The sequence below is a fragment of the Erinaceus europaeus genome, chromosome 10 (assembly GCF_950295315.1).
Source record: "Erinaceus europaeus chromosome 10, mEriEur2.1, whole genome shotgun sequence".
In the NCBI taxonomy this organism is placed as follows: domain Eukaryota; kingdom Metazoa; phylum Chordata; class Mammalia; order Eulipotyphla; family Erinaceidae; genus Erinaceus; species Erinaceus europaeus.
In genome coordinates this window covers 74,445,260-74,472,763 of record NC_080171.1, presented here as the reverse complement: position 1 = coordinate 74,472,763, position 27,504 = coordinate 74,445,260, and the positions used below count along the sequence as shown (strand labels likewise).

At 42.2% G+C, this 27,504-nt stretch overlaps 1 protein-coding gene across 9 annotated transcripts in view; it reads right to left on the bottom strand.

The window, feature by feature from the left end:
- Positions 1-979: 979 nt before the first annotated feature.
- SMARCA2 (SWI/SNF related, matrix associated, actin dependent regulator of chromatin, subfamily a, member 2) overlaps positions 980-27,504 on the bottom strand; it is a 277,308-nt gene continuing 250,783 nt past the window's right edge. For 7 of the 9 annotated variants that reach the window (XM_060199759.1, XM_060199763.1, XM_060199760.1 and 4 more), the window contains 5 exons: positions 15,666-15,771; positions 15,200-15,301; positions 12,960-13,089; positions 4,062-4,204; positions 980-1,869 (listed from right to left, as the gene is read on the bottom strand). In XM_060199759.1, coding sequence (XP_060055742.1) covers positions 1,834-1,869; positions 4,062-4,204; positions 12,960-13,089; positions 15,200-15,301; positions 15,666-15,771 — 517 coding nt within the window. In that variant the 3' untranslated portion in view covers positions 980-1,833. Of the gene's footprint in view, positions 1,870-4,061; positions 4,205-12,959; positions 13,090-15,199; positions 15,302-15,659; positions 15,772-27,504 lie in introns of those variants that run through there. The other 2 variants (XR_009552039.1, XR_009552040.1) reach the window with 1 other exon arrangement.

Here is a 27,504-nt window from a genome sequence, read left to right as displayed (position 1 = left end):
ATCTAACGTGGATGTAGGTAGTCCCATGTGTTAGAAAAGGTCTCACCAGATTTGAAGAGTTGTGAGGCTGACTTTTTAGACTCAGTATCTCTGGTCACAGTCCACAGTAGGATTTCAGTAGCGATTTGGTTGAAGGCAATAGAGATGGTGGTATGGCAGTAAGGGATCATAAAGAATGTCAAGTATGGGTGTATCCTAGAAGTACCAGAACTAGGAGAAATGAGGGTCTTAAAGAGAATGCAAGGGGTTTCTTATTTGACTATTTCTTTATTGGGCGGATTAATGTTTTACAGTTGACAGTAAATACAATAGTTTGTACATGCATAACATTGCATCTACACCTATTACTACTTCCAAATGGCAGTCATTGTTGAGATCCAATAGGATGGTGCGTGGGTTTTTGCTGTAGTCTTTTCATTAAACATGTTTGAAAACTTTTAAAATCAAGAAATATGTTTTTTGCACCCTAAGGTCTGTATTAAGAGTTTCTGGCTAATCAACAGAACTTCAGGGTCCTAGTGAGCTTGGTGTTCATGGCCATATCTCTGCTATTACTTAAGACTTAAATTCTGGAAGCAGTTGAACCGGGTTCATCCTACTGAAGTAGTTATTGGAAAAGTCATGATGCATAGAAAAACATAGGAAAATTCACCATGACTTTGTCAACAGCACATGAGTGTTCATTCTATGGGTAGAGAGGGCCCCATCTCTGCAAGGAACTCACTCAAGTATAGGGCCTCAGTCACCTAGAACTCAAAAACAAGAGGCAATGTTTTTGTTGAGCTAAATTCTCTCTCTCTCTCTCTCTTTTTTAAAGAATTTATTTATTCATGAGAAAGATAGGAGAGAAAGAACCAGACATCACTCTGGTATATGTGCTGCCGGGGACTGAACTCAGGACCTCATGGTTGAGAATCCAATGCACCACTTCCCGGACCACAAATTCTCTCTTTATTAGGAAAGCACCAACACCACACTCTTGGAAATTACTGGAATTTTATTTGCCTCAGGCTTATGACTTGCAACCAAAGACATTGTGCAAAGAAAGCAAAGATTAAGTACACTTTAGGGAGGAGGAGACAAGATACACATTGGTAACAGAAGAGATCAAGTTGACAAAAGAAGCCATCCAATACACGATATAGATTGCAATATTCAATAGCGTTTTCAACGAATCCGTTTTTTTTTTTTCCAAATTAAGAGGGAAAACAAGGTAATGTTTACAATAGACATAAATCTTATACAATTCAAAAAGCATTTTTTTTCAGATCATAGAGCATAAAATGGAAAAATGTATATGCATGTAAAATCTAACTACTGTACACTGATCACTTATTAAAGTTGCTTATATGTACCACAGTGTAAAAAAAAAAAATACCAAACAAATAAAAACCTGGAAAATTGCCTGATGAAAAATAAAATAACCAGTGGCTCTTAATGGCTTCTCCTGGTTATCAGTGCTACAAAAAGACAAAAATCTTCTCATTTGAACAGGTGATAAAACCAGGCACAATCAAACCATTACCAAATTAGACCCACCCATAGAAATATACTATCCACCCACGTATTTTCCATCAAAAGCTTTGTCTATTTTAACCTTTGAGGCCCATTTGGTCACAATATGTTACAAATATTTGTGTGTGCACTTTTTTTTTTTTTTACACCTTGATATCATATGTTTGTCTGGCATTATCCTAAAGCTAGTTTATAGATGGTGATGACAGAGAAACAACCCAGTGCCCATATGACAGATGAACTCACTGGGTAGGATGGGGGGTGGGGGGCTGAGGGAGAAGGAATTCATCTCTACCAAGGAAAAACAGTTCACACAGGTCACTCGTCATCAGTCCCACTTGCTTCTGACTGTTCCTAAAAGTAGAAGAGAAAATGGAATTAAAAACATGCAGGGTTGGACAGACAGCATGACTATCCACAAAAGACTTTCCTGCCTAAGGCTGTGAGGTCCCAGCTTAAATTTTAAGCCAGAGCTCTGATCTTCCTCGCTCATTAAAATGAAATAATCTAAATAAAAAAAATACATGCAAGAAAAAGACTGACAATATCCCACACAAAGAAATCATGTAGTACTCTTTTGGGAATAGTTATCTAAGCTTCTTCATTCTGCAGGAAGGTGGAAAGACACAAAAGAAAGGTATCAACATCCTCATGGCAAAAAAATCAGCTTTTATACTAGTGTTTTCTTCTTCCAATTTGGTGTGCAAGATTGGCTGCTAATAACTTCTGTTTCCCACCCCACCCCCCATGTTTTAGAAAAATCTACAAAAGAAGAATGTGCCATTTGATGCCTACTTCCTGATAAGTCTCTTAAAAGAAAACACACTACATTTATTTGAAAAGGCTTGGGCTAAGAGTTAATGTTTAAATCGAATAAAAAGGTCAAATGTGTTAAAGGGAAAACAAATGAACATGCATACAAAAATGAAGATTATCTTTCCAGAAAGAGAACAGAAATGAAAAAAAAGAAAATGACCAGGGATGTGGTCTCCAGGAAAGTGGCAGGCATGTATGTCAAAGGCCAAGGTATCTATCCGCATTTCCACCTTGTGGTTTTGCAAGGGAACTCACTGGACTGAGTTATGCCACTTGGGTCGGAAGTCAGCACACCAATGTCTGTAACAGGCGGAGTGACAGCTATTTCACAATATGGGTATAATCACTAAATATGGTACCAAATGTTCTTGCTTCAAGGACTAGCTTAATCAGTGTCCCCTGAAAAGTTTACCTGGGAGGATTGGGGGCCTCGCCTCTATTTCTCTCTCACCCCTTATAAGAAAGAAGGGTAGTGGTACTGGGTGGTGACACACCAGTAGAGGGTACACATGACCATGTACAAGGATCTGGGTTCAAATACCCAGTCCCCACCCATAGGAGGGAAGCTTCACAAGTGGTGAAGCAGTGCTGCAGGTATTTTCTCTGGCCTGTCCAAGAGAGAAATACCTGCTAGGATAGACAATCTCACCAATGTGTCCTGGAACCTCACCTCTCCAGAGCCCAGTGAAAGACAGACAGTCTGGAGGAAAGGATTGACCTTCCAGTGGAGAAGCAATTATTGAAGCCAGAACTTCCACCTTTTGTGCCCCATAAAAAAATTTGGTCTGTAACCCAGAGGGGGGAAATGTTAGGCTTCCCAATTCCATCAGCACCTTGAGAAGAATACTCAGAAGTAGTAATAGCTGTAGGTATGACTTAGAAAGGAAGAGAAAGCAGGATCATAGAAAAAAAAAATAGGCAAAAAAAAAAAAAAAAAAAAGGTAAGTAGTAATCAACCCATATTTGTGATCTTGGGAGAACAACTGTAGTTTCCAGTGGAAAACACAGAACTCTGGTGGTAGGAACAGTGTGGAATTATACCCATTATCTTAGAATTTTATAAAGCAAAATTAAATCACTGAGAGGAAAGAAAAGTTAACAGGAGCAGTGGAGTCATGCAGGCATAAAACTTCAAAGACAAAGCCTTGGGTCTGTGGTATCTTTCCCTTTGTCTATTTTTATTGCTTTCCATATGAAAAAAGTTGGCTTGGAGCAGTGAAACCCTAGAGACAATGATAAAAAAATCTTTTTTAAATTGATGCACAGAGGGAAATTGAGATAAGGAGAGACACCTGCAGCATAGCTTAATCACTCATGAAATCTCCCTCTTTCACATGGTAATATATGCACTCAACCAGGTGTAACACTATCCAGACCCTCTTTTGTGTGTGAAATCTATAACTTTTTTTTTTTCCATTCTTCCTCCTAGTTTTATAAATGCCACTATGCCAGGCATTGGGGACATAAAATACTAGCTATCCACAGAAATTTAAAAAGAACACACTCTATGCCAGAAAGCAATAAGCAAAGCAATCTGATGTGATTTTCATTTTTGAACATCATTTTAAAAAGCATGAAACAAAGCCCCCCTGATTCTTTGTTACAAATCCCAGAACTCAGATGCCTCAGTAAAGAAATCTCAGTGGATCTTTTCCATTTCTGGGTGGTGAGGGAACTGGTAGGAGGGACTGGTCAGGGTGTCTAGGCTTCCAGCCCCTTCTGCCACTTACGTTCTCATCCTGTTCTTCATCACTGTCAAAATCACTCACGACGGGCTTAGCTTTCCCTCGGTTTGGCCTCTTCTTGCCTTTTCCTTTGTCCCGGCCCTTGTCATCTTTTTTATTAAGCTTGATCTTCACCTTCACAGATTTAGCTACAACAAAAATACAGAAGGCAATGAAGATATCACAGGGAGATTTATTTCCTCCCCCTCCACCTCAATATTTTATTTTAATGACTAAGAGAGACCAGAGCACTGCTCAGCTCTGGCTTATGGGAGTATGAAGGATTGAACCATGGACCTCTTAGGCCAGGAAACCTTTTTCAATGATAGTAAAAAAGGACAACTGGCTAAGTGAAAATGGTGAAACAGGTCTGCAGGTGTCGTCTTTCTCCCTTCCCCTTTGTCTTATCCAATTAAGTGGAAAAAATGGTGGCCCAGGAGCAGTGGATTCATGGTGCCAACACCAAGCTCCAGCAATAACTCTGTAGTCAAAAAGACAACTGGCTGAAAACCACACACCTAAAATAGTCTCCACTTCCACTAGTTAGAAAGACATGACCGAGAGTCGGGCAGTAGCACAACGGGTTAAGCGCATGTGGCGTGAAGCATACGTAAGGACCAGTGTTAAGGATCCCGGTTGGAGCCCCCGGCTCCCCACCTGCAGGGGAGACACTTCACAGGTGGTGAAGCAGGTTTACAGGTGTCTGTCTTTCTTTCCCGCTCTCTGTCCTATCCAACAGCAATAACAACAAAGGCAACAAAAGGGAATAGATAAATAAATATTAAAAAAAAAAAGGCATGATCACTCAGACTTTTAAAAGCACTTTGTTATTTATTATTGGATAGAGGTGGAGGGGGAAATAGAGAAGGAAAGAGACATCTGTAATACTGCTTCACTACTTGCAAAGTATTCCCCCTGCAAGTGGGGATCAAACCCGAGCCTTTGCGCACTGTAATGTACATGCTCAACGAGGTGTGCCACCACCTGGCCCCAAAGGATCTTTAAAAGTGAGAGGAGAGCTTCTGCCTTTTCTGCATCATGGAGGAATGTGGGCACTTATTTTTTTTTAAAAAAGATGTATGTATTAAGGGGCCAGGAAGTGGTGGTGCACCTGGTAAAGAGCACACAACACGGTGCCTAAGGACCCAGGTTGCTACCTGTGAGGCTGGGGGGAAGCTTCATGAGCAGGTGTCTATCTTCCTCTTCCCTCTCAATTTCTCATTGTTTCTATTCAAAATAAAATAATAGTAAAGGATTATGTATTGATAAGAGTTAGAGCATCTGACTGGCTCACCTGATGTCAGGGGTCAAACCCAGGCCTTTCAGACTTGAGAGTCAGGTGCTTTTATTCACAGCACCACTTCCCAGACCACTTACATAATAAACCATTTACATTAATAATAGTAGGGCCTCAGAGATGGCATAATGATTCTGAAAAAGACTTTAATGCCTGAGGCTCTGTGGTCCCAGATGCCTGGTACTAAGATAAACCTGAGCAATATTTGGGGCTTTAAAATTAAAGGCCAGAATTTTACTGTATAACTCAAACAAACTTAAGAGAACATTAAAAAATTATTTTTAACAACACAGATATATAATGAATGTGAGGTGGTAGTATACATATTACTGTGCACAAGGACTTGGGTTCAAGCCCCTGGCCCCCACCTGCTGGGGCAGTTTTAGAAGCTGTGTTCCAGGTGTCTCTCTGTCCTACCAATTAGAATGAAGATTAACTGATAAAATGAATGTGAAGAGTTCCTCTCCCTTATGATTCGTCTCTCTACTGTTTCTTTTCTGGGGCAAAAGGAGAGGGATATATATATATATATATATATATATATATATATATATATATATATATATATATACTTCCATACCTAGAAATTCATGTGTGTATGATCCTTTAATATTCTGTAATTTTTTTTCCTATGTAGACAGACTATAAAGAATGCAAGCACACAGAACCTACTTTTTAGGGTTAACCCAAAGAGATGAATGCAGACCTGCTTTATTTTTATTTTTATTAGAGAGAGACCACAGCTAACTTGTTTCCAGACTGTGGATTTGAGTCCTGGTTCTGCCACTTCCCAGCTGGGTGACTTCCCCTGACCTCTCTCAAGTAGGAAACAGTACAGGTCTCCCTCCTGTGTAAGAACAGGTGGGCCCGATGCAGTTAAAGTTCAGTGGAGGTAGCTTAGCTTTTAATTTTTAAATTATTATTTCATTTTGGTCACCTCTGTAGTTTCATCACTCTAGGATGACTTTCTCAGCGGGAGACAGAGAGAGAAATAGACCAAAGCAGCAAAGTCTCCTTCTATGCATCAGGAGACAGGCTAAAACCTGGGTCATGCACAAGGTAAAGCAGTACACTATCCAGGTTAAGCTACCTGATCTAGCCAGTCCCTAGCAGTGAGATTTCCAGATTTATTATTTAACTAGTTCTGGTGAAGCTTCCATAAATACATACGCTGACATATCCATATGGTAGACTTCTACCAGGATCTGGTCAAACCATCAAAATAGCTCACTTGGACAGCATGCTGCTCTGACTTTCGTGTGAACCATGTTCTAACCCAGGCCCTCCAGCACTAAAGGACATTGTGGTCTGTTTCCTATCTGGAAAAGTCAGTATGGAGGTGACTAAAAGATAAGTAAAGCAGAGCCCTGAGAATTTGGAATACCCCCTTTTCATAGGTAGTTGTAACTGGAGTCATTTGGTTTTTATCAGTCTACTCACATTAACTTACTACAATCCTGTCCTAGTTGTAGCCAAGAAGTCTGAGTGCATAGATGTTATCAGAATGGCAAGAAACACAGATTCCCCTTTCTTCCTTCCTGATCTGCAAAACATCTTGCAGTTTCTTAAGTAGACTGGAGATAAGAGACTTTTTTTTTTAAATTACTACCAGGGGCTTCTTGTCTGTAGGACAAATCCACCACTTCTGGCACCATTTTTTCTTTTGATAGGATGGGCAGACATTGAGAGGAGAAGAGAGAAAAACACTTGCAAATAGACTTGCCCTACTGCAGGGTGGCAGTGGAGGTGCTTGGGAACTTGTACATGGTAATGTGTGTGCTACCACCGACCCATTCTAAATGAACTCTCCTCCTCTCTTTTTACCACTGGTGTATTATTTGACTTGAAAGTGCCGTGCAAACACATGTACACCAAGCTACAAAGAAAGGTCTGTTTGACGGCATTGTTCTGAGACAGAGACCATTTCTAAGACTTGAAGTAACATTACTAAGAATGTGTGTCTCTTCTTTCCAGCAGCTTCCCAACATTTGCTGAGCTGCAGGACACGTAGAAATAGGCATGCACCTGTCTTTCTTTCTCTCTCCCTCTCTCTGTCCTATCCAACATCAACAACAATAATAACTACAACAATAAAAAACAAGGGCAACAAAAGAGAAATCACAGAGCTGTACTCATGTGTCATGGCAGCTTGTGCCCTTCTCTAAATAGAGACAAAGCTGGAAAGTCACAATATGTAGAGTTACCAGCCAAGACTCATTACAGACCTTATCTGAATGCCTGCTGATGAGGTAATCTGTTACTTGAGGGGTGTGATTCAGGAGAAGGGTGGAGTCACAAGAAAAATCTCAGCCGATTAAAAATTAACAAACTAGGGGAAAGAGATCAAGAGAGACTTCCGGAGGTGGGGCTACGAGCAGCAGCAGATCTGTTCCTCTCCTCTCCTCTCCCCCAAAACTGCCTGGTACTGGAACATGAATAGACACACTGACCAGTGGAATAGAATTGAGAGCCCAGAAGTGAGCCCCCACACCTATGGACATCTAATCTTTGACAAAGGAGTTCAGACTATTAAATGGGGAAAGCAGAATCTCTTCAAAAAATAGTGTTGGAAACAATGGGTTGAAACATGCAGAAGAATGAAACGTTCTGAACCACTGTATTTCACCAAATACAAAAGTGGATCCAGGACTTGGATGTTATACCACAAACTATCAGATACTTAGAGGAAAATATTGGCAGAACTCTTTTCCGCATAAATTTTAAAGACATCTTTAATGAAACAAATCCAACTACAAAGAAGACTAAGGCAAGTATAAATCGATGGGACTACATCAAATTAAAAAGCTTCTGCACAGCAAAAGAAACCACTACCCAAACCAAGAGACCCCTCACAGAATGGGAGAAGATCTTTACATGCCATACATCAGACAAGAGTTTAATAACCAACATATATAAAGAGCTTGCCAAACTCAACAACAAGTAAACAAATGACCCCATCCAAAAATGGGGGGAGGACATGGACAGAATATTCACCACAGAGGAGATCCAAAAGGCCGAGAAACACATGAAAAAATGCTCCAAGTCTCTGATTGTCAGAGAAATGCAAATAAAGACAACAATGAGTTATCACTTCACTCCTGTGAGAATGTCATACATCAGAAAAGGTAATAGCAGCAAATGCTGGAGAGGGTGTGGGGTCAAAGGAACCCTCCTGCACTACTGGAGGGAATGCCAATTGGTCCAACCTCTGTGTAGAACAGTCTGGAGAACTCTCAGAAGGCTAGAAATGGACCTACCCTATCAATGATCCTGCAATTCCTCTCCTGGGGATACATCCTAAGGAACCCAACACATTCATCCAAAAAGATCTGTGTACACATATATTCTTGGCAGCACAATTTGTAATAGCCAAAACCTGGAAGCAACCCAGGTATCCAACAACAGATGAGTGGCTGAGAAAATTGTGGTCTATATACACAATGGAATACTACTCAGCTGTAAAAAATGGTGACTTTACTGTTTTCAGCCGATCTTCAATGGACCTTGAAAAAATCATGTTGAGTGAAATAAGTCAAACAGAAGGATGAATATGGGATGATCTCACTCTCAGGCCGAAGTTGAAAAACAAGATCAGAAAAGAAAACACAAGTAGAACCTGAAATGGAATTGGCATATTGCACCAAAGTAAAAGACTCTGGGGTGGGTGGGTGGGGAGAATACAGGTCCATGAAGGACGATAAATGACATAGTGGGGGTTGTATTGTTAAATGGGAAACTGGGGAATGTTATGCATGTAGAAACTATTGTATTTACTGTTGAATGTAAAACATTAATTCCCCAATAAAGAAATAAATTAAAAAAAAAATTCAGACAGGGAGTCGGGCGGTAGCACAGCGGGTTAAGCGCACGTGGCGCAAAGCGGAAGGACTGGCATAAGGATCCTGGTTGGAGCCCCCAGTTCCCCACCTGCAGAGGAGTTGCTTCACAGGTGATGAAGCAGGTCTGCAGATGTCTCTCTTTATCTCCTCCTCTCCGTCTTCCCCTCCTCTCTCCATTTCCCTCTGTCCTATCCAACAATGACTTCAATAATAGCAATAATAACTACAACAATAAAAGAACAGGGGCAACAAAAGGGAATAAATTAATTAATTAATAAAAAATTATTTTAAAAAATTCAGACAAATGCATTTTGCAGATAAATCTTAAACTGATTTTCCATGACAGAGGACCTAGTGGGGGTTGTATTGTTATATGGGAAACTAGGAAATGTTATGCATGCACAAAGTACTGTATTTACTGTTGAATGTAAAACATTAATTCACCAATAAGGAAATTTTAAAAAGAAAAAAAAATAACAAACTAGAAAAAGAACCCCAAAGCCCTAAGTTATTAATAAGGAAGGGAACATTCATACTTAAAGTACTTAAAAAGTCAATAGAAAAGATCAGTGAAAACAAGGGCCATCTCTTTGTAAATGATAAAATCAGCAGCCTTAGCCTTAAACTACATTCATGGAGAAAAGGCACAGACAAAATCGGAGATGAAATAAGGGACAGTCGACACCACATAAGAACACAAAGTTGTTCAACAATTTGTTTGGCTTCGTATGTTAACTCTCTTTTCAATCACCAGGTTCCAGATGCCACCAGGATGCTGGCCAGGCTTTCCTGGATTGAAGACCCACCAAAGTGTCCTGGAGCTCAGCTTCCCCAGAGACACACCTTACTAGGGAAAGAGAGAGGCAGACTGGGAGTATGGACTGACCAGTCAACGCCCATGTTCAGCGGGGAAACAATTACAGAAGCCAGACCTTCTACCTTCTGCAACCCTCAATGACCCTGGGTCCATGCTCCCAGAGGGATGGAGAATGGGAAAGCTATCAGGGGAGGGTGTGGGATATGGAGATTGGGTGGTGGGAATTGTGTGGAGGTGTACCCCTCCTACCTTATGGTTTTGTTCATTAATCCTTTCTTAAATAAAAAATTAAAAAAAAAAAAAGAACACAAAGGATTGAAGACCAGGTGTTGGCGCACCTGGTTGAGTGCATGTTAGGTAACATGCACAAGGGTTCAAATCCCTGGTCTCCACCTGGAAGGGGGAAGCAAAAGTTCCTAAAAATAAGCTATGTCTCAAGATTTAAATTGTAAAGAAATAGAAAAATCTAATGTCCAGGATTATCAAACAAGAAGTTTAACCCCTAGTATTGCATATGCCCGAGTAATACTCTAGTTCTTTCTAATTAATAAACATAACACTTTCAAATTCATTTTACAAGGCTAGCATTACTGAGCAAAGAATCACACAGACTGCTGGCCAATGAGAACTCAACATTACTAATAACCAGAGAAATGTAAATAGGAAAATCAAATATAAAACAAAAATCAAATCAACAAGAGCTAGAGAAAGGGGGTGGGTGGAGTGGGGCTTTTACTCTATTGAGAACATAGATCATTACAGCCACCAATTTTTAAATGGAACTACCATTTTCTAATAAAAAAATCTTGAAGAGATATGTAGCCCCACCATTCATGGAAAGATAGACACAGACTAAGAGTCCCTTGGTGGGTGAAGAAGGTATGATACCTCCCTGGACAGAGGACCTCAGCAAGGTGGCCTAGAACATCGCCTCTCCAGAGTCCTACCCCACTAGGAAAAGAAAGAGTTTGGAGGTATGGCTCGACCTATCAACATACAGTAGAGAAACAATTACAGAAGCCAGCACTACCACCTTCTGCCCACCCCAAAAGAATTTTGGTCCATTCTCCCAAAGGGGAAGAAATGTTAGAAGAGGGGGGAAAAAAAGTATTTAAGCCATATATGTGACCTTGGGAGTACTGCTGCTGCTTCCAATGGAGGAATGGGGACGTGGAATTCAGGTTGTGGGAGTGGTGTAGAATTATAACTTATTTTATCATTCTGTAAATCAGTATTTAAAATCACACACACACAAACGGGGAGGACTGTCACAGAAAGGTGGTTGCCAGAAGGCTCAAGGAAAAGGAGAGATCTTGCATAGAATTATTCATCACTGCTAGGATATCAAGACTAGGAAATAAGGGCCCAGGCGGTGGTGCACACATTATCATGCATAATGAATGACCCAGGTTGGAGCCTCTGCTTCCCCACCTGCAGATAGCTCTATCTCCCTCTCCCCTCTCTGTCCAATCAAATAATACAGAAAGAACGAATGGCCACTGGGAGAGAGAGTCACAGTGCTGGCATATAGCCCTAGTGATAACCCTGGTGGCAGTACAAAGACTAATAAACAATAAAGGTTAAATAATTTTACAAGGGAGAAATCACTGAAAAATGATACTAAAGTCCCTACAGGTGGGGGCTTGAACCCAGGTGCTTGCACACAGTGATGTAAATACTCAATGCAACATTGATCTATAGAAAAGATTCTGGAAGGGTGGTCTGGATAAAAGCATTTGGACTCTCAAGCACGAGTTCCCTAGTTCAATCCCCAGCAGCATGTCTACCAGCATGATATCTGTCTTTTTTTTTTTTCCCCTCCTATCTTTTCATTAATAAATAAAATCTTTTTTAAAAGGATGCTCTTTTAAAAAGAAAAGATTGTGGAAGGCAAGTTCAATTACAACTTTTTTCCAGCCTTCTCAATTTGTCTTTCCTACAAACTGTACTCTTTCACATAGTAAGTATAGAGTAAATTCAATTTAGAAAGAAGAAAAATTGTGACTTTTGTGGATCACCTTAACTATTATTGACAAATACCAGGACTCTAATAAGAGAAAGGAGGCATGGGGGTTTGGGTACAGAATTGAGAAAAGACAGCCAAACTCATAAATCAGGATTCATATTCTAATGCAATACCTTGTTTTAAAATGTTGCTACTGTGGGAGTCGGGCGGTAGTGCAGCGGGTTAAGCACAGGTAGCATAAAGTGTAAGGATCCCAGTTTGAGCCCCCAGTTCCCCACCTGCAGGGGAGTCACTTCACAAGCGGTGAAGCAGGTCTGCAGGTATCTATCTTTCTTTCAATAAATATATATTTTAAATGTTGCTATTGTGTGTGCATTGTTTTTCTTTTTTTCCTCCAGTTTCTGGGGCTAGTGCCTACACTACAACTCCACCTCTCCTGGTGGCTATTTTTTTCTATTCCATTTGTTATTTGAGAGGACAGGGAGAAATTGAGAGGGAAGAGGGACACCTGCAAACCTGCTTCACTATTTGTGAAGCATTCTCATCACACATGGGGAGTCATGGCTTGAACCAAAGTCCTTTAATAAACAGGCTCCATCCACCATTTTTTAACCTTGTTGGGTGATTATTTTCAAATGGTGATTCTTAGCCAGGGAACTGACTGCAGATTCCTAGATCCCAGTACTGGCTAATGAATCACAAACTTGGAGGTGGAATTCAGCAGTGAGGCTTCCAGCCCCCGCCCTAACTTAAGTTCTCATCGTGCTCTTCATTGCTGTCAAAATCACTCAGAACAGACAGGGGGCAATGATGGCAGGAAACACACATTAGTACCAACCAATCAGACAGCAACATTCTATGACCCTTTGTCATACCTGTACCCGGCTGTCTGCTACTCCTCTGGGGAGAATAGCTTTACAGAGGAGGGAAGGGAGCACATGCACAAAGGGACAAAGCCCTGGAATGACCACAAGCCTTTGCTTACCCTCTGACTCTGACTCCTCTTCCTCTTCTTCCTCCTCCTCGTTGCTTTCATCCTCACTCTCTTCCTCTTTGGCAATTTTCTGCCGAGCGCTCTTAAATACCGACTGCAAAACAATGGAGTCTTCATAGATCTGCAGGGGCAAAATGGTGTCCATTAAAAGCCAGGTGAGGGTGGAATGGGAGCGCCTTTCTGATGATACACACAATCTCAATTTACATGTCTTTTATTTTTGACAGGACAAAGAAAAGGGGAGGTACAAACACCTGCAGCATTGCTTTACCTCTCATGAAGCTTGCCCCCTGCAGCTGGAGAATGGGGGCTTGAATTGACGTCCTCTTCATCTGTACAATTCCAGCCTTTAGGTCCATGATTATTCAACAATTTGTCTAGATTTGTATGTTAACTCTTTCAGCCACCAGGTTCCAGATGCTAGCATGATGCTGACCAGACTTCCCTGGACAGACAACCCTACCAATGTGTCCTGGAGCTCTGCTTCCCCAGAGCCCCACCCCACTAGGGAAAGAGAAAGGCTGGGAGTATGGATCGACCTTTCAATACCCATGTTCAACGGGGAAGCAATTACAGAAGCCTGACCTTCCATCTTCTGCATCCCACAATGACCTTGGGTCCATACTCCCAGAGAGTTAAAGAACAGGAAAGCTATCAGAGGAGGGGATGGGATGTGGAGTTCTGGTGGTGGGAATTCTGTGGAGTTGTACCCCTCTTATCCTATGGTTTTGTCAATGTTTCTTTCAAATAAATAAATAAATAAATAAATAAATAAATAAATGTATGTCTCCAATCAAGGAGAGTGAAACTAGTTAACCAAGTGTTTGTGATGAGAGCCAATCAACAGGCTACTAATCTCACATTAGGGGTGAGACTGCCAGGAAGTCGTGAGGCTGGTGTATAACAAGGGGTAAGTGTTGCCACGAAGGTAGAAAGAACCCAGAACCCTAGCCAGTGATGGCATGTAGTTATGCACACATAATTTCTTGAAGGACACTTGTATCACTCTTTCTAGTTTTCATCTTTACCTTTTTTGAAGAGGATCTGCACTTAAGACCTACTGTTCTGGAAGCCTAGGATTCTCAAGCATGTGTTGAATCCCCAGCACCACATGTACCAGAGGAACGTTCTAGCTCTTTCTTTCCTCATTAGTATCAACAAGTAAATAAATCAATGTTAAAAGAAAAACACCTATTTTTCTCAAAATAGCACTACTTAGCTCTGATCAAAACACATTCAGAGAACACCTAGGTTCTTCAATTTAGCGTATGGACCTGACATGAAGGGGAAAGAGCAGAGTCAGGGAAAGGGTGGACAAACACATCGACCTTCCCTCTTATTTTTTAATTACTACCAGGGTTACTATTTGGGGCTCATCATGCATGCACTCAGATCCACACTCCTGCCTACTGGCCCTTTATTTTTGATAGGACAGAGAGGGAAGAGAGAGAGACACCTGCAGCATTACTTCATTGCCAGTAAAGCTTCCCCCAGCAGGTGGGGAGTCTTGGTCCTGTGTTGCTATACACAGCCCAGCCCCGGACCGCTCCTCTTGTTCTTTCTTCTTCATGGGTAAGAGAGCATAAAGTCGGAGATTCAGATGGGAAAAAGAGTTTCTTGGTAGGGTGGATGGAATTGATAGGAAACACTAAGTCAAAGTGCCCCTAGTTACTGATAGTTTAATAACTTGAGTGTCTCCTGGTACATTTTTGCATAAAAAAACATAATTATGTATGTATATATAGTTATATTAATTTAAGGGAGACACAGAAAGACTAAAGCCCTGTGAAGCTCTGGTTTATGTTGATATTGGGGATTGAACTTGCAACCTCAAGCCTCAGGCAGGAAAGTCTTTTTGCATAACAAATATGCTATATCCCTAACCCATTATTTTTTTCTGCTGTTTTAAGCCATAGTTACAAACCCTGCCCCAATGCAAGATTGCCAGTCATAAAAAAGGCAAATAAAATTATATAAGTTCTATAAAAGCAGAAGCTGTACCTCTAGTCTTTAAGATTCCAATTCAGTGATTTACCTGAATTTCTCTTCTAATTAGAAACCAAACCTTTCTCCATAGGGAGGGGCTAGCACTTATTTGAAAAGGGCAAAAGAAGTGGGATGGGCTTTGGCTTCCTGTCACTTTTCCCTCAGCACCGAGAACAGCAGGGAAAAAAGTCTTTCCTTAAGAGAACATGGAAGGTGGACCCTTTCCCCCAGGAGTATAGACAGACCTGGGATCCCTCCAGGTTGAAGGTCTGTGCGTTGTGACAGAGAAGCATGACGTCCTTCTCCAGGTCCCCCAGGCTCCGGTACTTGTGGTTACGGATTCTTTCCTAAAGGCAGACAACAGAGGAGGACGGGGAAATGCAGGACTTGATTAGCAAAGGCAGATTTCTCCTTTGTCTTCACAGCATCAGGCCCTACCCAGGATATGGAGTTGCAATCAATCTCGGGGTGCCATTCAGACCCCCCAAGCTCCCGCCTCCATAAGAGAGGCCAGAAGGAACAAGTAGCCATGACCTCCTTAGTCAAGCGCAATGATATATACACAAGGGCCTCAGAGCACCCACACTTCCTGGGGACAAGTCCTGATGGGTGTCAGCAAGGGCCAGAATGGGTTGTCCCCAACAAGTCCTTAAATAGCTCCCCCCCCCCCCCCGTTTATCTGAAAAATAAGTCTGCAAAACAAACACCGACCTTGATTTTTTTGAAGTCCACAGGTTTCCTAATTAATTCGTAGTATTCTGGTAATTCTTTCCTGGAGGGTAACTGTATGAAGACCTCACTGAGCTGCCGCCCTGAACTGGGGGAAGAGAAACAAAATTGTAGCAGATTATGTACTGCCTAGGAGAGGTTTCATTTCAGAAAATGTCAAAGAAAAAAATTTAACAAAGAAAATCCCATTCACATAAACATAAGCCTCTTTTGGTAAAGTCCTATACATATCATGGCAAGAAACATTTCTCATGCCAACTTCAAAATCACATTAAAATGTCATTAGAGGGAATTGGGTGGTAGCACAGCAGGTTAAGCGCACATGGCCTAAAGCACGAGGACTAGCATAAGGATCCTGGTTCGAGCCCCTGGCTCCCTACCTGCAGGGGAGTCGCTTCACAGGCGGTGAAGCAGGTCTGCAGGTGTCTGTCCTCCTCTCCCCCTCTCTGTCTTCCCATCCTCTCTCCATTTCTCTCTGTCCTGTCCAACAATGACAACATCAATAATAACAGCAACAATAAAAACAAGGGCAACAAAAGGGAATAAATAAATATTAATACATTTTTTCTAAAAAATGCCATTAGAAGTGGCTGGGTGATGGTGCACCTGGTAGAGCACACATGCTAAATACATGCACAAGGTCCTAAATTCAAGTCCCCAGCCACCTTCGGAGCAATGAATGCCACATTCTTACTCTTACTCTTCACACTCTTACTCTTCCCCTTCCCTCTCAATTTGTCTCTATCCAATAATGTAATGCAATGCTGCTAGGGTGGCCTGAAATAGTGGGTGGGGCCTTAGACTCTCTTTTGCCACCAGGATTATTGCTGGGGCTTGGTGCCTACACTACGAATCCACTGCTCCTGGAGGCTATTTTTCCCCCTTTTGTTGCCCTTGTTGTTTTATTGTTGTGGTGGTTATTATTGCAGTCCTTGTTGTTGGATAGGACAGAGAGAAATGGAGAGAGAAGGGGAGACAGAGAGGAGGACAGAGAAAGACAACTGCAGACCTGCTTCACTACCTGTGAAGCGACTCCCCTGCAGGTGGGGAGCTGAGGGCTCAAACCAGGATCCCTATGCCAGTCCTTGCACTTGGCACCATGAGTGCTTAACCCGCTGCACTACCGCCTGACTCCTGGGGCCTTAGGGGCCTTAGACTCCTTATTTAAGTATGAGGTCCTGAGTTCAATCCTCAGCATCACTTGTAACAGAGTGATGCTGTGGTTCCTCATCAGTCTTAAAATAGGAGGGGGGGGGAGTCATTCAGTTCCCTCTTCTGTCACATAGATGTAAAGTTCACTGTGGGCATTTCTCTCTCCCACCTCCCACCCCTGAGAGACTATCTCCACAGGTATTTAAAATCTTCTATTCAACCAAAAGCTGCAGACCTCATTTCCATACCCATTTGTCTTCAAATTCACTTTATATTCAGAAAATGTTTGAAAATCTTCTCTGAAAATCCAAATGCTTTTGTCATGCATCTACCTAATAACTATTTGTTTTTGGTCTGATTCCTTTGAGCATTTTATACCCCACACACATCCCTTTATTGATATTTGCCAGAAAAAAATCCCTTGTCATTCCTAACTGCACTTCTCGAATGTGTGTAGCACAATTTGGGCGAACAAGAAGAAACATTTAGCAAGCTGGATGGACTTTCTGTTCCTGGAGTGTGTGGTATATGTATTATCCCCTCCCAGTCCCCAGTGTAGATTTACCAGTCACAAACACTTAGTACTTTGTCATTTTGAAAAATGGTGATAAGGGTGGGGGTAGATAGCATAATGGTTATGCAAAGACACTCCCATGCCTGAGGCTTCAAAGTCCCAGGTTCAGTTCCCCCACACCAAAGTTGAATAGTTCTCTGGTAAAATAAATAATAAAATTTTTCTAGAAAGTAAGAAAAGCAGGTGATAAACCAACATATTGGCTTTCAACATTATGTCATATTAGAAGTAGGCATGATTGGGACTGGGTGGTAGAGCACCTGGTTGAGCATACATGTTACAGGGCTCAAGGACCTGGATTTGAGCCCCTGGTCCCCAACTGCAGCGGGAAAGCTTTTCAAGTGGTGAAGCAGGGCTGCAGGTGTCTGTCTCTCTCCTTCTCTATCTTCCCATACATACCTTCTTGATTTCTAGTTGTCGCTATCCAATAAATAAAGATAATTAAAAAAAATTTTTTTTTAAAGTAGGTACAATTAAAGGGACACTGTATTCTCTCTACTTGGTTTCCAGACCTTAATATCTGGCTGGGCCTGATCAATAGCAGCATGTAAGGCAGGGTAGAGTCACTGCTCTCGCTCTCTCACATGATTCTGTTATGATGCCATCTCTACTTCCTTTGTGAAGCCAGAAATATATAAATATAAAATCACCCATACATCAGTGCCATGGAAATTTCAGGTGATTCTGGGTATGTGTGAGAATGCTGGGAGCTGTAGCACTATGCCGCTTTAATCCCCAGTCCCAGCCATATAATTAAAAAATAATCATGACAGTTATCATAAAAGGGGAGGGGTATGCGCAGAAATGCAGCCGGTTGCCTAGCAACCAGTGGAGAAAAATGCAGAGGTGCAAAGGGACCTGCATAAATTAGCCGGAAAATCCTCTGTCAAAGGAATGGGCGGGGTTTTCCTCTTATACTGGGTCAGTGTCTTGTTGCATTTTTTTAATGCATAACTGGGTCTCATGAATACTAAAACTGGGGGTGATGGTGAGGAGTTTGAGAAGACTACAGCTTAACAGCAAATTGGATTTCCAGATGATTTTGATGAGAACCAAGGTGTTCTCTCACCCTCATGGCCACTCAGTCTCAGTTTTGAGGGGTGTGCTGATACCTCCATAAATCATACCACACAGCCCTCTGAAACAGAGGGATGGATTATGGCCTTCATTGGAGGGCTACAATCTCTGGTCTATCCTTTCCCTTCTATTCTGAGATTTGCATATGCAAGCACCCTCCCTAGTGGGAAACCAGTTAAGCATTCTTATAACAGAGCAGGAACCCCAAAGTCAGACCTCTCAGCAATTTTGGGATTAACACCGGACCTCAGTGGCATCTTGATGGTGTCATTTTGTACAGTGCCAACAGATGGTGTCATTTTTCTATTGATGGATCACCAGCCCCTCTGTGCTTTTGTTCACCTATGATAGACACACTGATTCAACCAGTGACATGAGAATTTGTAGCAAGAATGCATTAAAGCTCTTTCTAACAGGGGTAAAATGGCTTAAAAAAAAAAAAAAAAAAAAAAAAAAAAAACCTCTTCATATGAGGTCTCAGTAGGGCTGTAAAAATGACAGGCCCTCTAAGGAAACAAGTTCAGAGGCAAGTCCCTGCTTACAAAGGGGAGAGCTGGATTTTCTGAGATACAAAGCCAGGGATAAGACCCATTTATTCTGACCAAAAAACGGAGGCTCACTTGACTTACTATTCCTCTCCCATTTCCTTTTCTCCTCTTTCCCAAGAACAGAGGACAAGGACAAAAGGAAGCCCTGGGAGCTTTCTTTCTTTTTTTTAATGGGAAATTTCTAAAGAAGCTGCCTTATGGCTCTGTGGTGCATACCACAGAGTTTCCTCTCTCCTCAGCTCATTTCTCTGCAGTCTGTGCTCAGGACTAATTCCAGCTCTCTAAGCCTGATGCAGCTCACACTCCTTTCACGGCTGGAAGGGACTGTCTGTACCTTCCCCCTCCACAAATATTTTGCTATACTCCAGGATCAAGAATCCATTATCCAGTGACCTGGGAGGTGGTGCAGTGGATAAAGGGCTGGACTTCCCAACATCACATGTAGCAGTGATGTCTGGTTCTTCCTCCCTCCTTTTTTCCCTCTCATGAATAAATCTTTAAAAGGAACCTATTATTCATAAATGTGGAACACACCATCATTACTATTTCACTATACTTCTAAGTACCTAACTGCTCAGAACTTAATTTTTTTTTTATCACCACCAGGGCTACCCCTCAGTTCACCTGTGCCTACATAATTACTCCTCCCCCCACCCCCTTTTTTTTTAAACAAGAGCACTGCTCAACTCTGGCTTCTAGTGATGGGGGAGAGGGGGTGGGAGGATGCAGGCTAAACTTGGGACTTTGGAGCCTCAGACATGAGAGTCTCTCTGCATAATCATTATGTTATTTCCCTGACCCCCTTTTGTTAAATCATGATAGACAGTAACAGAGTGGGGCAGAGAGAGAGAGAGAGAGAGAGAGAGAGGCCTGCAGCACTGCTCCATCATTCGTGCAGCTTCCCTGTTGCAAGTGGGATCAAGAACTTGAACCAGGGTGCTTGCGGATGTTGATGCATGGCGATGTGTGTGCTCTACCAGGTGTGCCACCATCCAATCCCAGAACTTAATTAGTCTACAACGCTGTCTTCCTTCTCCTACCCAGAGAGTGGGAATATTGGATACAACTTCCATTCCTGGGGGATATCCAGGTTTGATATAACTTAACAATGCCCATAGGGGCTGGCAGGTGATATACTTGGTTGAGCTCACACATCACATGTGTAAGGACCCAGGTTCAAGCCTGCGGTCCCCACCTGCAAGGGATGTAAGTTTCATGAGTAGTGAAACAGGGTTGCATGTATCTCTCTCTCTCCCTCTCTATCTCTCCCTTTTCCCATCTCCATTTCTGTCTCTAGTCAATAAAATTTAAAAATTTAAAAATATAAACAACAATGTCCAGATAGTAAGACCTGACACTAATGCATAACTACGGTGTCTTACTTTCTCCTGTTTTTTTTTTTCTTTTTAAATAAATAAGCTGGTCAATCATTCTGAATTTTTGGCATTTCTTTCTGAACCTCAAGCTGAGCAAAGACTTCTTTTTTTAATATACCTTTTCCAGTGCTTGCTTTTTCAGTGCTGGAATTTTTTTTTTTAAAGTCTAAAACAATGGATTCATTGTACAATGGTTTGCAGTAGGTGTTCTGTTTCTGCTGAAATGCTTATCTTTCACAGGGTATTTTCCATTATGTCATTTAACAAAAATTTCAGGCCTCAGTATGAATTGTTACCTGGAAGTATACTGCTTTTCATGGCCGAAAAGTGGCCTGTTAAGGGACTGTGGTTTCAGATCAGTTTCATACAATGACCTACCACAAAATGAAATGTGACACCCACCCCTAATAAAATCAAGGAGGGAGGAATGTAACCGAATTATGAATTTAAAGGATCCCACTACATTTAACAGACTACATATCCTGGTGCTGGGCAAATATACACACTACTTTCCATAAAGGTGAACAAATATAAAGCATTGTGTGACAGCCGGTGGTAGTTTGCAATGACTGCATTATCTTGTGTACTTCTTTAAAGAAAAAAAAAAAAAAGAGGGGCTGGGTGGTGGCACACCTGGTTGAGTGTACATGTTACAATGCACAAGGACTGGGATTCAAGTCCCTGGTCCCCACCTGCATGGGGAAAGCTTCACAAGTGGTAAAGCAAGGCTGCAGATGTCTCTCTGTCTCTCTCCCTCTCGATTTCTGGCTGTCTCTATCTACTAAATAAAGATAATAAAACATAAATTAAAGATATTTTTAAATCATCTTATTTATTTATTATTGAATAGAGACAGAGAATGAGAAAGGAGGGGGAGACAGACAGGAAGAGAGGCAGAGAGACACCTGCAGCCCTGCTTCACCACTTGTGAAGCTTTCCCCCTGAAGGTTGGGACTGGGGACTTGAACCCATGTCCATGTGCACTGTAATGAGTTAGCTTAACTGGATAAACCACTGCCTGGCCCCTGGTGTACTTCTACTGTATTAATACACAGACCTGAGATATTCTTTGCTATGCTTCTCCTAGGTTCTAATCTCATCTCCATGGCCCCCACAAACCAAACTGTGATCATTTCATCTCTACCACTGTAACTGCATACATGTTGCTATATGAACATTACCTTGAGCTGTGCTTATGCTTCAGGTAGAGTTGAAAGAGCACAGGAAATAGAAATGCCAGCTAAAAAAACATTCTCAACCCAGGGAGATAGTGTCTTAGTTAAGCAAAAATGTTCATGCCTGACACTACAAGGCCCCAGGTTTATGTCTTGCTAAGTCCTGATAAGCCCAAGCTGAGCTATGGGCGACAAGAGGGAGAAAGGGTGGGTGGCACACCTGGTTGAGCACAAGGACCCAAGTTCAAGTCCCCGGTCCCCACCCACAGGGGGAACACTTTGTGAGTAGTGAAGCAGTGCTGCAAGTATCTTTATTTATTTTGCCTCCAGGGGTATTTCTGGGGTTCAGTGCTAGCACTATGAATCCACTGCTTCTGCAGCCATTTTTTTTGAATGTTTTTTTTTTTTGATAGGACAGAGAAAAACTGAAAGAGGAAGAGAGAAAGATACCTGCAGACCTGTGCTCTCTCTCTCTCTCACTCCATCTCAATCTCCCCTCTCAATCTCTCTCTGCCCTATCAAGTAACACAAAAACAAGAAAAAGCAAGCTACGAAGGTCCTAAAGGGCAGGAAGTCACCTAGAACAATACTGGAAGGCAGCAGACAAGAAAGACCCTGTGCTTCTTTCCAGGAGAAGGTTACTGTAAGGCTGAGACACCTCAATTTTAAAACACACACTGGTCACAAAAGCACCCTACTTCACCAGAAAGCCCCCCGGAGCCCAAGTCAGTCAGAAAATAGGGGACACAGGCACCTGCACCCCATAGCTTGAGCAGAGATTTTTCACCTATGTTGTATCAAGTACTGATTGAGAAGGAGCCTGCAAACCTTACTGCTCTGCTTCCTGAAGCATGTTTGGGGGAATGGAAAAACAATGGGGTAGTGCTGCTATCTGTTAAGAGTCACTAAGAATAGTGAAGAAAAATAGGCATCAAGAAAAATAAGGGAAAAAATATATAAAAAAAAAGAAAAAAGAAAAAAATAAAAAAAAGAAAAAGAAGGGTTTTGTTTGCTTGTTTGTTTTTTTTTTATTGCCACCAGGGTTATCACTGGAGCTCAGTGCCAGCACTATGAATCCACTGCACCCAACAACTATTTTTTTCCCTTATTTCTATTGTACTTGATAGAAGAGGAAGAAATTGAGAGGGGAGGGAAGATAGATAGATAGAGAGAGAGAGAGAGACAGACAGACAGACTGGAAGATGAATGCTGGTTAATCGTGGCTGAAGAGCCCCCCTGAAGGCGGTTCAAGCAGGGGCTTGAACCTAGGTCTTTGTGCATGGTGACATGTGTGCTTAACTGGGTGCACCACCACCCAGCCCCTGAAAAGTAAGTTTCCATCATATTCATGCAAAGTAAATGAACTAGTATTAGGAGACCAAAGGGCTATCTCAGGTTAGTGGGCAAAGTATAAAATAGAAGGCTGGGGAGACAGCATAATGGTTCTGCAAAAAGACTTTCAAACTTGAAGCTCCAAAGTCCTAGGTTCAATCCCTGTAGCAACATAAGCCAGAGCTAAACAGAACACTGGTCTCTTTCTTTATTTCTATTAAAATAAAACGTGTGTGTGTATGTGTACGTATGTGTGTGTGTATATATATATATATATATATATATATATTTTTTTTTTTTTAAGAGCAAAACAGGGCCTAGGAGGTGGTTCACCAGTAGAGTGCACACGTGCAAGAACCCAGGTCTGAGTCCCTGCCCTCTCACTGGACATTTCCTAATAACAGACATGGATACAGACTTTTGTCCATCTGCTCTGCCCTCCCTGTCACTGAATATTCTGCCTTCTGATCCTTCCACATAATGGTAGACATGCTTCAAAGCTTGTGGGTGAACTATGATCAAGCTCAAACTTCCACTGGCAAATGGTTATCAGGTCTTTCTACCCCAAATCTGCCACTTTGTTCAAGGAAAGAGTGGGCCAGCCCTTTCTCCTACAATGGCCACTTCAGGACACAAAGATGACAGAGGAAGATGCTGTCCAGGAGGTGGACAGTGAATAAAGGCGTTGGACTCTCAAATGCAAGGCCCCAAGTTCAGTCCCAGGTATTACATGTACCTGAGTGATGTTCTGATTCTCACCCTTTCTCTCATAAATAAATAAATCTAAAAGAAAGGGGGGGGAGGGAATGATAGAAGGGAAGGGAAGGGAAGGGAAGGGAAGGGAAGGGAAGGGAAGGGAAGGGAAGGGAAGGGAAGGGAAAGGAAGGAGGAGCTAGAGAGACAGCATGCTAATCATGCAAAAGACTTTCATGTTTGAGTTTTTAAAGCCTCTAGTTCCAATTCCAGCACCACCACAGGCAGTACTCTGGTTTCTCACATTAAAAATAAACAAATAAATAAAATATTAAAAAGGGAGGAAAGAGATGAAGAGTGAAGAGTGAGTCTAAGGGACTAAGGCAGATTTTTACTCAGGAATACAGAAGAATAGACTTGCCCAAATAACTGCTGTGCAGAACACTCATAGTATGGCTAGAGTAGCGTTGCTGGTTTTTTGTTTGACAGAGACAGAGAACTTGAGAGGGAAGGCAGGGAAGGGAGATAGAGACATCTGCTTCACAGCTCTTGAAACTTTTCCTTGTGGGTGGGGATAGGGGTTTGAACCAGTACTACAAGTGTGAGGTCACCAGCAGGCAAAAAAGCCCATTCTAGCAAATACAGGAGATAGCCAGCATGTGCGACAGATAAAGAACTGGAATACACATTTCCCTGAGCTGGTTCTCCTGGGACTGAATGCAGTGTTTGAACTCATCTTCTCTATTTCCCACAGTGTGCTCCAGGGAACATAAGATTAATGGATTTTTTTTTCTTTTGTCATTTGGTAAGCAGATATTGGAAGCATCTGTACTTTTTATTTCATTTTTTTTAAAACAATCTCTTAAAATATTTTATTTATTTCTAAATAAAGAAATTTAGAGAGAAGAGAAAAATTTAGAGGGAAGAGGGTATGAGACACCAGCAGCAATGTTTCACTACCCATGAAGCTTCTCCTCTGCAGGTGGGGACTGGGGAGCTTGAACCCAGTACTTGTGTACTATAACATCTGTGCTCAACTGGGTGCACAGTCCAGCCCCTGAGATGAAAGGATTCTAAGAGTTCCTAGAAACAGAGAAACACTGAGCTAAGATAAAGTTTAAGAGACCCAGGAAGTGGTGCAATAGCTAAAATACCTGGACTGTCAAGAATGAAGTCCCAAGTTCGCATCCTAGCCTCGTATGTGCCAGAAAGATGCTCTGGTTCTCTCACCTCTCCATCTCTCTCATAGCAAAATTACCCCAGAAGCCATGGCAGCACCAGGAATTCTGCAAGAAGCTATAGGACTAGAACCTTGGGGATAACACCCTGGAAAACATTACTTCCCCCCTGTAATTTAATCAGGTTTAATAAATGCCAAAGTGGGGCTGAGGAGATAGCAGAGGTGCTTAGGCTGGAGAGACCCCCCTCCTACCCAACCTCCCCGTGAAGAAATACAGAATGTCTGGTGCCAAGGTTACTAAAAATAAAATTTTGCCTGAAACAGCTTCTTGGCTGGCCAAGGAGAGAGAGTCGATACTAACAATATAATCACAGCATCAAGGGCTCTTAACAGTCATGGAGAGAATTCAGATTTCCTGGGACAGAATATACAGGACTGCCATCCGGTCTCCCCCCTACCCACCCCATCTCATGCTTCCCGTGCCCTGCCCTTTCCTTATACCCTCGTTTCTGCAGGTGGCAGCACATTCATTCTCATTTAGAACAAAGACCCTCAAGTTACATTCTACTCCTCTCTCCCAGTCTGCACAAGTCTTGCCCACCAGACTTGAGTGCTTATGCTCTCATTCAATCTGTGCTGCATCGGTGCTCTGTGCCTCCTCCTCTGTACCCAGTGACCAAGTTGTGTGAACAAAAAAAGTGTCAGGCAGGAGAGACAGCATAATAGTTCTGTAAAAACTTTCATGCCTGAGGCTCTGAGCTCCCAGCTTCAATCTCCAGCACTATCATAAGCCAGAGCTGAGCAGGGCCCTGGCAAAAAAAAAAAAAAAAAAAAAAAAAAAATCTGGGGGAGTCAGGTTAAGCGCAGGTCGCACAAAGCGCAAGGACCGGCATAAAGATCCCAGTTCGAGCCCCCTGCACCCCACCTGCACAGGTGGTGAAGCAGGTCTGCAGGTGTCTATCTTTCTCTCCCCCTCTCTGTCTTCCCCATCTCTCTCAATTTCTCTCTGTCCTATCTAACAATGATGACATCAATCATACAACAATAAAAACAAGGGCAACAAAAGGGAATAAATAATAAATAAATACTAAAAAAAAAGAATTTGTAATAAAAAATTAAAATAAAGCAAGTCTGAGGCTATGGTGGTACACCCAGTTGAGTGCACACATTAGCATGCTCAAGGACCTGGGTTCGAGCCCTTGGTTCATACCTGAGGGGAGAAGCTTTGTAAGTGAAACAGTGCTGCAGTTGTCTTTCTCTCCCATCTCCCTCTCTCAATTTCTCTGTTCTAGAAAGAGAGACAGGGAGAGGGAGAGAAAAGGGGGAGTCGGGCGGTAGCATAGAGGGTTAAGCGCAGGTGGCACAAAGCACAAGGACCAGCGTAAGGATCCCAGTTCAAGCCCCCGGCTCCCCACCTGCAGGGGAGACGCTTCACAAGTGGTGAAGCAGGTCTGCAGGTGTCTGTCTTTCTCTTCCCCTCTGTCTTCCCCTCCTCTCTTCATTTCTCTCTGTCTTATCCAACAATGATGACATCAATAACAACAATAATAACTACAACAATAAGACAACAAGGGCAACAAAAGGGAATGAATAAATAAATATTAAAAAAACAGAGCTGAGCAGTACTCTGGTATTCAACCCCCCCATTATAACAAAATGATTTTTAAACTATTAAATAAATGGCCAGGTGGTGGCACACCTGGTTGAGTGCACATGTTATAGTGTGCAAGGACCCGGGTTCGAGGCACTGGTCTCTACCTGCAGGGGACAAGATTCATAAGTGGTGAAGCCCTCTCTATCACTCCCTTGTCTCTCAATTTCTTTAATTAAACACAATTTAATACAATTGTCTTTAATTAAACCTATCAATAACAACTTCTGGTCTGGCATGACAGAGTGCCTGCTTTGTCATGGGTGTGACTCCAGGTTTAAGCCCAGCCCCCACTGCACTAGAGGAAGCTTTGGTCCTGTGGTGCTTTTCCCTCCCTCACATCCTGTCTTGTGTCTCTCGTTTTCTATCTGAAAAGAAAGCAATAGAAAAGAAGAATCAGCTGGGAGTGGTGAAGCCACAGCAATAACCAAATAAGTAAATGAATACAAAAGTAAAAAAAAAAAAAAGTAACAGTGTTGAACCCTGGTGGATCACACAGGTACATCCCTTCCAAGTCTCACAATCTTCTCTTGTGTGAGAAAAATATTTCCTTTAAAAAAAAAACCCACCTATTATTTATTGGAGAAAGACAGCTAGAAATTAAGAGGGTAGAGGGAGAGAAAAAAAGAGACACCTGTAGCACTGCTTCACCACTCACAAACCTTTCCCCCTGCAGGTGGGGACCTAGGGCTCAAACCCAGGTCCTTGTATATTGTAACATGTGCACTCAACCAGGTGCACCACCACCTGCCCCCCCCCATTCTTATTTGTTAATGAGTGAGATAGGAGGAGAGGGAGAGAGAGAGAAAGAGAATGAAAGAATGAGAGAGAGAACCAGAGCATCATTCGGGTACATGCACTACCAGGGATTGAACTTGGGACTTTGTGTTTGAAAGTTCAGTGCATTATCCACAGCACTGCTCCCAGACCACTGTATTTTATTTTATTTTATTCATTTATTTATTTTGGAGACAGTGAAATTGAGAGGGAAGAGGGGTCTAGAGAATGGGAGAGTGACCCAGGAGGTGGCGCAGTGAGGTGCTGAGTTCAATCCCCGGTAGCA